The sequence below is a fragment of the Octopus bimaculoides genome, chromosome 3, assembly GCF_001194135.2.
Source record: "Octopus bimaculoides isolate UCB-OBI-ISO-001 chromosome 3, ASM119413v2, whole genome shotgun sequence".
NCBI classification, from domain to species: Eukaryota; Metazoa; Mollusca; class Cephalopoda; order Octopoda; family Octopodidae; genus Octopus; species Octopus bimaculoides.
Window position 1 is genome coordinate 59,930,381 of NC_068983.1, and position 12,364 is coordinate 59,942,744.

General features: G+C 36.3%; 1 protein-coding gene across 1 annotated transcript in view; it reads left to right on the forward strand.

Moving 5' to 3' along the window:
* Window positions 1–12,364, forward strand: part of LOC106867600 (voltage-dependent calcium channel subunit alpha-2/delta-3) — a 620,656-nt gene that overhangs the window by 506,800 nt on the left and 101,492 nt on the right. The window contains exon 8 of the mRNA XM_052966750.1: window positions 10,477–10,627. Within this exon, the coding sequence (XP_052822710.1) occupies window positions 10,477–10,627 (151 nt within the window). The remainder of the gene's footprint in view (window positions 1–10,476; window positions 10,628–12,364) is intronic.

The following is a 12,364-nucleotide window of genomic DNA, read 5'->3' on the forward strand; positions in this document are numbered from 1 at the left end:
CTCTCTCTCTCTCTCTCTCTCTCTCTCTCTCTCTCTCTCTCTCTCTCTCTCTCTCTCCCTCTCTCTCTCCCTCCCTCTCTCAAAGATTTAAATTTCCTGCTTCCTTTCTCCTCTCATTTTCTCCCAAATTTCAGTATTTCAATATCTTTCCTCCCTTTATGATTATAATTTTCAAATAGATTCCTAACTTTTGAAATATTTTACCTCCTCTCTCTGTCTGTATCTGTATCTATCTATTTCTTTATCTATCTATCTATTTATCTATCTATCTATCTATCTATCTATCTATCTATCTATTTATCTATCTATCTATGTCTGGGTTACAGCTCTTTAACTAGCTATCTATCTACCCATCTATCTTACTGCACTCCTATCAATCTATATATCTCTATTTCTGGTTTTCTTTTCTTAAAGGCTCTCAAATCTTTCTTTTCATTTGTTGTATAATTTTCAAAGGAAAGAAAAAAATAGTGTAAAAGACATTTCTTCACTTAGATGATGGGAAATTACTATTCTGAATACTATTATGTTTTTTCCATATTAATTTACCAAAGTATGTTCTCTAATATAACATCATAATATAAAGTACTTTTAGATGTTTCTATTATCTTTTTAAAATATCAATACACCATTCTCAAAAGTCTTAAAAGAATTTTTCAATAAAAAAAATCATGTTCTTTTGACACCATTTTCCTGTAACCTATAGAAAAACACTGAAGATTTCTCTATTTACTGCTTCAAAGAACAAAAAGGTTTAGGGTTAGAAATAATGAAACTTCAACAGTTCCTCCCAGCATTATGTTGATGAGTACGTAGTGTTGGTACTTGTCAGTATACGTCGAATATGTGTGTGTGTGTGTGTATTTATGTGTGTATATATATATATATATATATATATATAGAGAGAGAGAGAGAGAGAGAGAGAGAGAGAGAGAGACAGACAGAGAGACATATATATATATATACACACACACATATATATGTATATATATATATATGCATGCATGGGTATATGTTGATGTATGTGTGTATGCATATATGTATGCTTGTATATATATATTTATATATGTGTGTTTATGCATGTGGATAACTACATACACACATATATGTGTGTATGCAGATATATATATATGTGTGGAAGACTGACATTAAATGATGATGAGGTGGATGATGATGATATATACATACATATATACCATCATAATTTTGTTCATGTATATATATATATATATATAATATATACATACATGAACAAAATTATTATGGTGCATCTATGTGTCCTGTACAGTCAGCATTAAATGCAATATTCTTTATTTGAAAGGTTCAATAATAGCTTTTGGAGATGTAGAAAGCTATGTTCCAAAATGGTAATAACAGGTCTCTTTTTCTTTTTTTTCTTTTTTTTTTTTTGGTGGGGAAATATATTTATCAACAACTATATACATGAACATGTGTACACATGTACACGACTTATATGTGTATATCATCATTTCTATCATCATCATCATCACCACCACCACCATTTAACATCCATGTTCCATGCTGCCATGGGTTGGATGGTTTTACAGGATTGGATGCATCCAAGGACTGCATTGTACTCTGGTGTCTGCTTTTGCATAGGTTTTATACCTCTATACCCTTCCTAACACCAACCATTTTACAACATGTACTGGGTGATTTTTTTGTGCTGCTGACACTGATGAAGACTACAATCCCCCAAGGTTTGGAGTAGCTTTATGTTAGGAGTTCGGGTGGGGTTAAAGTATGAGAGAGAGAATCAGAGCAGAACAGGTTTCTTGCTGTAGACGAGATACATAATTACTCACATTTTAGAAAAGAGGGTGGGAGTAACTGGGGTGGAGGTGGAAATAGATAAAAAATAGTGGTGATGAGGTATCTGGGTGGACTCTCAAGTAGGAGCAGGGACAGAGGCAATTCAAGTGTGTGAGGGTTGAAATTTCCAGAGTACATGGGAGAGTGAGAGATGGGGACTGGGAGAGGGGTGGGGAAACAGACAAAGCCTGCTCCATGTTATCTAACCCTTGTATTCCTAAAAACAGGTGTGACTGTGTTGTAAGAAGCTTGCTTCTCAACCACATGGTTGGCCAGGTTCAGTCCCACTGTGTGGCATCTTGGGTAAGTGTCTTCTACTACAGCCTCAGGACAACCTGAGACTTGCAAGTGAATTTGGTTGATGGAAACTGAAAGAAGACTCTTGTGTGTGTGTGTGTGTGTGTGTGTGTGTGCACGTGTGTGTGTGTGTGTGCACGTGTGTGTGTGTGCACATGTGTGTGTGTACATGCACATATGTGTGTGTGTGCACATGTGTGTGTGTGCATGTATGTGTGTGCACATGTGTGTGTGCACGTGTGTGTGTGCATGTGTGTGTGTGCACGTGTGTGTGTGTGCACATGTGTGTGTGTGCACCTGTGTGTGTGCACGTGTGTGTGTGCATACATGCTTGCATGTCTTTGTGTCTGTGTTTCTATCCTGTCATAACCAGTGTTGGTGTGTTTACATCCCCATAACTTAGCAGTTTGGCAAACGAGAACATTAGAATAAGTAACAGGATTCAAAAACAAAGCACTGGAGCTGATTCATTCGACCAAAAGTTCTTCAAGGTGATGCTCCAGCATTGCCATAGTCTAATGATTGAAACGAGTAAAAGATAAATTATGAGATTCTGTAACATGAGACTTATTTTCCATTAACCTCCATGTTAATGAGAAATGTCCACAAGAAATGTTTTCTATGATCATTCAGTAAGGTGGGTTGAACCAAATTATTTCTTCTCTGATTTATGAAATTTTGTAATGTATTTTCCTTTTTATACAATTTTTATGCCAAACTCATGTTTTTATAATGTATCATTATAATAAGGTACTGGTATATGTGTGTGTGCATGGGTGTAGGTGTGAGTGTATGTATATGTATATCTATCTATCTCTTTGTCTATATACATGTATGTACAAATATATATGTATGTAGGTGTGTGTGTGTGTGTGTGTATATATATATATATATATATATATGTATGTATACACATATTTCTATCTATATACATCACAACTCCAGCTGGTTGTGCAATGCACTCCAGGTTGCATATATAGAAAAATAAGTGACACACTGTCACTGAGCTTGCAACAAGCTAGTTTTTTCTCATATGTATATATACAAGGGGTACCCAAAAGTAACCAGAAACGTTGTCTGTGGGACAAGCCCATTTTAGTTCAGGCTTCTGCCACTAGAAGCCACTTGATGCAACCCTCAGGCATCAGACTGCCAACTGGCATTGTCGAGTGGAGTCGTACTGGCACGTGGTGCATCTTTGCTTTGCAGTGCTTCTCCCATGCTCAGAGATTTTTGAGATAGCTGCAATGAAGGAACGCCATGCTTCCATGAAATTCTGTTTTCTGCTGCAGAAAACAGCACTCAAGACAGTTGTCATGCTTCAAACAGCTTACAAGGATGCTGCCATGAGCAAAACACAAGTTTACAGGTGGTTTTCATGCTTTAGCAATGGTCGCTCATCACTTGAAGACCAACCTCATTCAGGGCAACTTTTAACCTCCCAAACAAAAGAAAATGTCTTAAAAATTCTTAAACTAATCTTGGAGAACAATCACCAAACAATTAATAAATTTGTTGATATGACTGATGTGTCCTGGAGCTCCTCCCAACAAATTTTGAGCGAGCAATTGTGAATGAAAATTGTTGCAGTAAAATTTGTACCTCACTTTCTCACAGAAGACCGAAAGCAGTCATGACTGAATGTGTGTCGTGAACTGAAAAAACAGTTGGAAGTTGATCTGAACTTCTTTTGAAGGTCATCACTGATGGTGAAAGCTGGTATTATGGCTATGACCCAGAAACAAAGCAGCAATCAAGTCAATGGAATCATTCAATGTCACCACGCCCCCAAAACTGTGTCAAGTGAAGTCCAATGTCAAGTCAATGCTGATTTGTTTCATCAATGTGAAAGGAATTGTCTACACAGTATTTGTTCTTCCTGGTCAAACTGTTAACCAGACATTTTTCTTGATAGTTCTGAAGGATTTGCAAGACACAGTGAGACGAAAACGCCCCGACCAGTGGTAGAGTGAAGAGTGGTGGTTTCATTACAACAATGCTCCTTCACACACCATCTTGAGTGTGAGACAGTTTTTGACCAAAAATGACATGGCCCTATTTAGCCACCCTCCCTATTCACCTGATGTGGCTCCCTGCAACTTATTTTTCTTCTCCCAAATGAAAAAATTTCTCAAAGGAAAATGTTTTGCAGATGTGGAAGCGGTGAAGAAGAAAAAACGGCAGACGCATGAAAAGGTATCAGTTCGCAAGAGGTCTAAGGCTGCTTCGAACAGTGGAGAATGAGTTTGAACCGATGCATTGCTTCAAATGGGGAATACTTTGAAAGCAATAAAAAATATATGTATATTTATATAATATATATATATATATATATATATATATATATGTGTGTGTGTGTGTGTGTGTGTGTGTATGTCTCTGTGTGTATACATACCACATATATATATATACATATATATGTGTGTGTGTGCGTGTATATATATATATTGTGTGTGGGTAGATAGATAGATGACTAGAGAGACGGATAGAGAGAGAGAGAGAGATTGTATATAAGATGGTCGTGTATGTTTGTATGTATATGTATGTGTATATGTGTTTATGTGTGTATGTGACGATGTTTCTTTGAACGTTTGTGCCTACATGTGTGAACATGTGTGTGTACACAGTGAATCCATGATTCGGTCATTGAAAGTATCACAATGGAAATACTTACTAAACCATTGAATATTAAATGAACATTTTCAGGAACATTTTCATTGCATTTATGTTTATTTCGTAGATCCATTTAGCTTTACAGTGTATTGAATATTCAGATATATACTTCATGGAGATGACGGCTGCCTATGTTGCTAATGATAAATGAATATATCTTGCTAAGATGGCTTCAGTGACTTTTTCATTTCACATGCTATATGACAGTGCTCCTATATGGCCACAGTCCAGTGATCCATCATCATCATCATTTAGCATCTGTTTTCCATGCTGGCATGGGTTGGACAGTTTGACAGGAGCTGGCAAGGCTGGAGAGCCACCCAGGTTCCAATCGTCTGCTTTAGCATGGTTTCTACAGCTTGATGCCTGTCTTAATACCAACCACTTTACAGAGTGTATTGGGTACTTTTTACATGGTACCAGCACTTTTTATGTGGCACCAGCATCAGTGCTTTGAACAAATTGGTAAGATAATTTTGTCATTATTTAGGAACATAAATTAACATGGAATTTATAATAGAGGGTTTTTAATTAGATCGAGTTTACAAGAAGTTTGTCTCCTAGAACAAGAGGCAGGTCACAGGCAGATTGGTATCAAAAGGGTTAAATGGATAAAGTTTGCTTCACAGGGTGGGCTGGGTGCTTTTCATATGGCACCGAGACAGGTGCTCTTTACGTGGCCCAACAATGGTGCTTTTTATGTGGTACCAGCATGGGTGCTTTTTATATGGCACTGGCAATTGTTTCAAATTTTGATACAAAGACAGCAGTGGAATCAGTTGATTCCATGGACCTCAGTATTTGACTGGTACTTTATTTTATCAACCTCCGAAAGGACAACAGGCAAAGTCAACCTTAGTGGGATTTGAACTTAGCATGTGAACAGCTAAAAGAAATGCTGCTTAGTCAATTGCCTGACACACTAACAGTTTCGGTATTCAACAATAAAAGACAATTATTTAAGTTGCAATCTTTTTTTGCATTCTAGCATCTTTCTCTATCAATTCAGCAAGAACATCTTTCTAGTTTCTTAGCTGATACATCTAATAAATTTCTACTACTACAACATAAATTGCTAAAAATTCAGCAACTATTTTTCTGACAGTTTTGATCTTGTTGTTGTCATTGTTTTCTAGACTGCCCCCCTCCTCCTCACTCCCCAATCCTAAAAATTTGATATTAGTAACATAATTTCCCAGTCATACTCATTTCTTCTATATTGTTGGCAAAGTTCAGCGAAAATATTGATTTTTGTAAAATGGCTTGCTGAAGACATCGCATAACTGTACTGAATTAGTGAAGGAGTCAGTACATAAATTAATAGCAAATTCTATTTAATGTGAATATAATTTATGATCTCTGATTTCTAATTGACAATGCTTTGTTGTGTTTATTTATTCATTTATTTATTATTGCTGCAACATTTCCACCCTTACCATTTAAGAGTTCCAGGAATCATTTTGATTAACACTGTCTTTAAACAATAATATTAACTATTTTTTTGTCTGTTTATTTATTTATTTTTTTTTCAATTGTTCTAATTATTTGAATCATGAAAATATTTTTTTTTATTCTTAATGAAATTGTTTTCTGTTTTTTTTTTTTTGTCATCTACTTCATTTTCCCTTTATTACTTCCTACCAAAATGAAGGTTATCACCAACAATGGTGATGGATCTCATCAGTTCCAGATAATGATAAAAATTTTGATGATTTAAGGTTTAGAGGTTAAGGTGTTGAAGTGTTGTTCGAAACATTTCGGTTTCAATCTTGTCACTTAAGCATCATCATCATCAGCGTTGTCATCATCACCATCATCATCAACATTGTTGTCATCCTCATCATCATTGTCGTTATCGTTGTCATCATCAGCATCATCATCGTCATCATAATCATCATTGTTGTCATCATTGTTGTCATCACCATTGTCGTCGTCCTTTTACATCAGTTTTCCATACTGGCACTGGTAGGATAATTCAGCAGGATTCACGGGGTTGGAGGACTGTTTTATTCCAATGTCACATTTGTGGCCTGGTTTCTCCAGCTGAATGCCCTTCCTAACACCAACTACTTTACGGAATGAATTGGATGCATTTTTTTTTTTTATGTAACACCAGTGCTATAGAGGTTGCCCTGCCATCTGCACAACCTGTGTTGTTGCTGTTTGGAATGATTATCAATCAATGAGTGTAGAAGGTTCTTTTTTTGGCACCAGAACTGTTGTGGTTACTTTACAGCTTGCAAAGCAAAAGAGAACTTTATTGGTGGCAGGAACAGATTTATTGAAGATAACAATGGAGAGCGTAACAAGGGGAAAGCAAGATGTATGACTTTTGTGCACCCCCTGAAAATATAACTGTAAAACAAAATTAGTAAACCTCTCAGTTTACAAAAGTATATTTAAAGCGAGCAGCTCCAACAATTTAAAAGATACCTGAATATTTTAACTATCCTTAGGTATAAATGTGGGTGGGTATGCATTTGTGTGTGCATGTCACCAAGGTCTACTTTGTTTTTCAGCTATTCGAGATTGATAAAATAAGTAGCAGTTGAGCACTGAGGTTAATGTAATCGACTTACCCTCCCCCTCCTCTTAAATTGCTGGCCTTGTGCCAAAATTTTGAAACCATTATTGTTGTTGTTGTTGTTGCTATTATTTCATGACTTATCTCTGTATTCTAAGTCAATAATAACGGTGGTTTAAAGCTAAAAAGAGAACAACAAAATCTATTTCCTATTGAGGGTCATGTGTTGCCAGATTAACTCACTATCGATTCTTTTCCTTGAATCAAAACAGAAATTTTTAGTTTCTGAAATAATACAGCAGTAAACATGGGTTAAAGTTATTTTCCAAAGTTTTGTATTTGGTGCTGAGATATTCTTTAAACCAAATATATCACAATTATAACTTGGTTCTTTGTCCTGAAGCAATAGTCTGCTTAGTTGTGGATCTCAGCTGGTACTGCTGAGAATTTCAACTGTTTTTTTGTTATCTTCAGTTTTTATTTTATTTTTTTTTAACCAGCATATATTGTACATATGTTGATTTCAACAGCTTTGAAAATATCCTGAAGTGTTTTCTTGAGAACTAATTGAAATCATTCTAACGCTAGCAAGTCCAATCTTTAGAAAATAAACCATGATAATAACTGATACTTCCATATTAAAATAGACTGGAACCAATATGGCTACTTAAACTGTATCTTTTACTTGTTTCAGTGTTCACTAAAGATTAATTGAAATCTGCCATTTGTCTTGTTATTATTGGAGAAGATTATTTTGTCACAAGCATCATCAGTGACAACAGCAGCAGCAACAAATTTAGCATCTCTATTAATTTCAGCCCCATGTCAACCTTCTCATTATAATCATAGTTATCTTTTATTTACACTTGATGTTTATACTGTTCATCAACATTTGTTTGCTTTGTTTTTTGAGGAGGTGGGATGAGGAAGTGTTTTCCATATTAATTTTCATTTATTTTCCTTTTATTCATTTAATGTGGCTGATGCCAGCGCCTCCTTGACTAGCTCCTGTGCCGGTGGCATGTAAAAGCACCATCCAAATGTGGTTGATGCCAGCCCCTTCTGACCCCTATGCTGGTGGCACATAAAAAAGCACCCACTACACTCTTGGAGTGGTTGGTGTTAGGAAGGGCATCCAGCTGTAGAAACACTGCCAGATCAGACTGGAGCCTGGTGCAGCCTCCTAGCTTCCCATACCCCAGTCGAACCGTCCAACCCATGCTAGCATGGAAAACGGACGTTAAGCGGTGATGATGATGATGATTTACAAACAAGTATGTTATGACCTGCAAATGGTGAATCTTAGAAGAGTTGTTAAGCCAAGTGTTGTTTATCAAACCAAATGAGGCTTTGGCCAACTTTACCCAAACACCATGATGCTTGGAGATGTTTGGAAATATTTGCAATTTATCTTAGATACCCAACCCAGACCAGTTCCTGTACAAGACCTGTTCAATAGTATGTGCCAACAGTTTCTAGACAGATTCCGTTTCTGGAAGCAGCTAAGATGCATTAACATCTTTCCTTTAGAACTGGCTGCGTACCACTACCTTTGACACTGTCACAGCACCAGTGTTAAACTGACAAACATAGCCCATGCAGTTGGCCTCTTTAGGACTGCAATGCTCCAACAACCCTGTATCCTCAATTTCTAATGACAATACCTGCACTTTCAAGTAACTACTTATCTCTACCACAGTACACCACCAACTCATCTCCTCCTCCTTCTCCCCACAGCTACCAATCTTATCATTTATATACTATGAAACGTCATCCCCTACTTCTACCCCAAGATTCATAAGGCTAACATCCCTGGTTATTCCATTGATCCTGCTACTTACAGACAGGATCACAAGCTACATGACCTTCAGTCCCTTGTCACAACCAGCTCAGATTGTCTAATCTTCTTGCTACCATTGAAATACCAGTGCCTTCACTCAGAACATTACTATTTTGCACAGTTTCTGGTACATTTTTCAAGTTGCTGGTCAGTTCACTTGCACTTGCTCCGAAAGTGTAATCCGTAGCATTAAATGGTCTCCGTATGTAGGTAAAAATAACTGATGGCTAACTGACTGATTCAAGCAGCATCTACTGGATACATGATGTACAAGCTGTAGATGTTGAAAAAATATTTGCACTTCAATTCAGTTTCCTGAGGCATTCCTATCATCACCTTTCCATTTTTGGTCTTCTCCAGCACCATGACTCTCCGGCCTCTAATTTCTTCAGAACAAAGTGTGATCCTTTGATTCATTCCTTAACTCCTACCATTCTTCCTAACTTTCTTCTGTTCATCCACTCCCGCAGGCTTGTCTCTCTACCACCCACCCACTCATTTGTTTCTTCCTTCCCCTCTTCTACTCATGATGCACCATTTTGTATCATTAATAAAATTGTTGGCATTTTTGATGACACAGGTATGCTAGTATATACATGTGTGTGTGTGTCTTTGTGTCAGTGTTTGTTCCCCACCACTGCTTGAAAACTAGTGTTGATGTGTTTTCATCCCTTCGACTTTGCAGTTCAGCAAAAAAGACCAACACAATAAATACCAGGCTTAAAAATAAATAAGTCATAAGGTCATTTCATTCAACTAGAATAAATTCTTCAAGACATCTCCCCAACATGCCCACAGTCTAATGAATGAAATGTGTAAAATATAAAAGATATTGAAGAGCAGAAATTATTTTCCAGCATCAAGCTAATAGATTCCAATAATGGTTGTGAGTTATTCTTCTTCATGATAGTTCCTAATATGTATAAGATTAAATCCAAATTTCAGTTTGTGATCATGTTTTCATTATAAAATATTGGTTCCCAGATTTCTTGAAAATCTCTTTAAAAAAATATATGTTGCAATCCAATAGATTTATTGAGATGGAAAGTATAATAGTTCTCTTTCTTTGACTCTCTTGTAGTAATTAATTGAGATGAATCCTCTAAAAGCATGGATATATTTCTATTTATATGTTAAGACCTATTGTGATTTTCCTGGACTTATTCCATATAAAAAGATAGATTGCAAAAGTGGACATCTTATTCATACAAGCTTAGATGTTGTTTTGTTTTTTAATTCAGTCATTTTTACCAACTATTGTAAATCTTTACGTTTATCAGAACTGAGCTTAATAATTTTTTTCCTGCAGGTATATTCAAGGAGCCGCAGCACCAAAAAATGTCATCATACTTTTGGATTCCAGTGGAAGTATGACAGGATCACGTATGATAATTGCACAGAGCACTGTAAATAAAATCTTGGATACACTCACAGTCAATGACTACTTCAACATCATTCAGGTAATTATTGTGTTCTTTGCTAAGCCTGAAAAGATTGCAAAGATAATTTGAAAGATAAATGAAGAAAATAGAAGGAAGATATTGATAGTATTTTCCATTATTTTTTTAAGGCAGTCAGATGTGGTTTTCAAATTATTTTTTCTTTCCAAGATTCCTTAGAGTTAATGTTTGCGGATAACTCTCCTATCAAGTAGATGGTGAGAAGGTTAATTATAGTTGCCATCAAATAACATGGATCATAGATTAAAAAAACAAGAAGAGAGAAATATAGCATGTATATGAGAAATGATGTCCTGAAATTTAAAAAAAATGTGCATGTAAAATATTTGAAATAAAATATGTAAAGGCTATTTTGTATCTGCAAGAATAATTTTATTAATGAGTAAGGATGTTTGTCATTTAAAAAGAAATATTCAACATTTTATCTCAGAAAAAGAGCCACAATAAAAATGAAGAAATGGTTGTGTAGTTAAGAAGTTCAGTTTGCACTACATGGTTTCAGGTTCAATCCTACTGCATAGTACCTTGAGGAAGTGTCATCTACTATTGCCCTGAACCTGTCAATGCCTTCTGAGTGAATATGGTTTGCAAAAGCCATAGAGAAGCCTTTTGTTTATTTGTTTGTTTGTATGTATGTATGTATGTATGTATGTATGTATGCATTTGCATATGTGTCACCATCATCATCATCATCAGTCTGTTTTCCATATTGGTGTGTGTTGGACAGATTGACTGGAGCTGGAAAGCTGGAGAATTGCACCAAGCTTCAGTTGTCTGTTTTGGCATGGTTTCCATCACTGGATGTCCTTCCTAACACCAACCACTCAGTACACAGAGTGTAGTGGGTATCTTTTATATGTCACCAGCATGGGTGCCTTTCATGTGTCACCAGCACTAGCCATGACAACGATTTCACTTGGCTTGACATGTCTTCTCAAGCACAGCAAATCACCACAAGTCTCAGTCAATTACATATGTATATGTGATTTATATATGTATGTTTATGTGTGTTTGTGTTTGTCCTCCCCTCTGCCCAAACAACCAGTGTTGGATTGTTTATGTCACTGTAATTTAGCAATTCAACTAAAGTGACAAATAGAATAAGTACCAGACTAAAATAAGTACCAGGATTGATGTGTTCAACCAACCCTACAAGGGATTGGGCAAGGCCACAGTCCAATGACTGAAACAAGTAAAAGAATAATTTCTCATAAAACCTCTAATGACATATTCTGCAGTTGACAAAAAGGAGGAAAAACTCTAACTTATATGTTTTTGACAGAGAGAATGGCTTTGATAGGAACTCATAATCTGTGAACTGGTGAGCCATGTTAGTGTTTAGACATGGTGGAATGGTTTTGTGAGTTCTCCTAACAAAAATCAGATGAAATAATATAAAAAAGTTCATTGTACATATTTTGTCCTCCAAAGCTCACTCTTCAGGTTCTGTTTTTATTGCAATTGATAAAGCTATTAGGGTGGTGAGCTACCAGAATCATTATCATAGGCATAGGAATGGCTGTGTGGAAAGAAGCTTGCTTATCAACCACATCGTTCTGGGTTCAGTCCCATTGCGTGGCACCTTGGGCAAGTGTCTTCTACTATAGTTTCGGGCCGACCAAAGCCTTGTGAGTGGATTTGGTAGATGGAAACTGAAAGAAGCCCGTCGTATATACGTATATATATATATATCTGTGTGTGTGTATGTTTGTGTGTCTGTGTTTGTCCCCCCCCCCC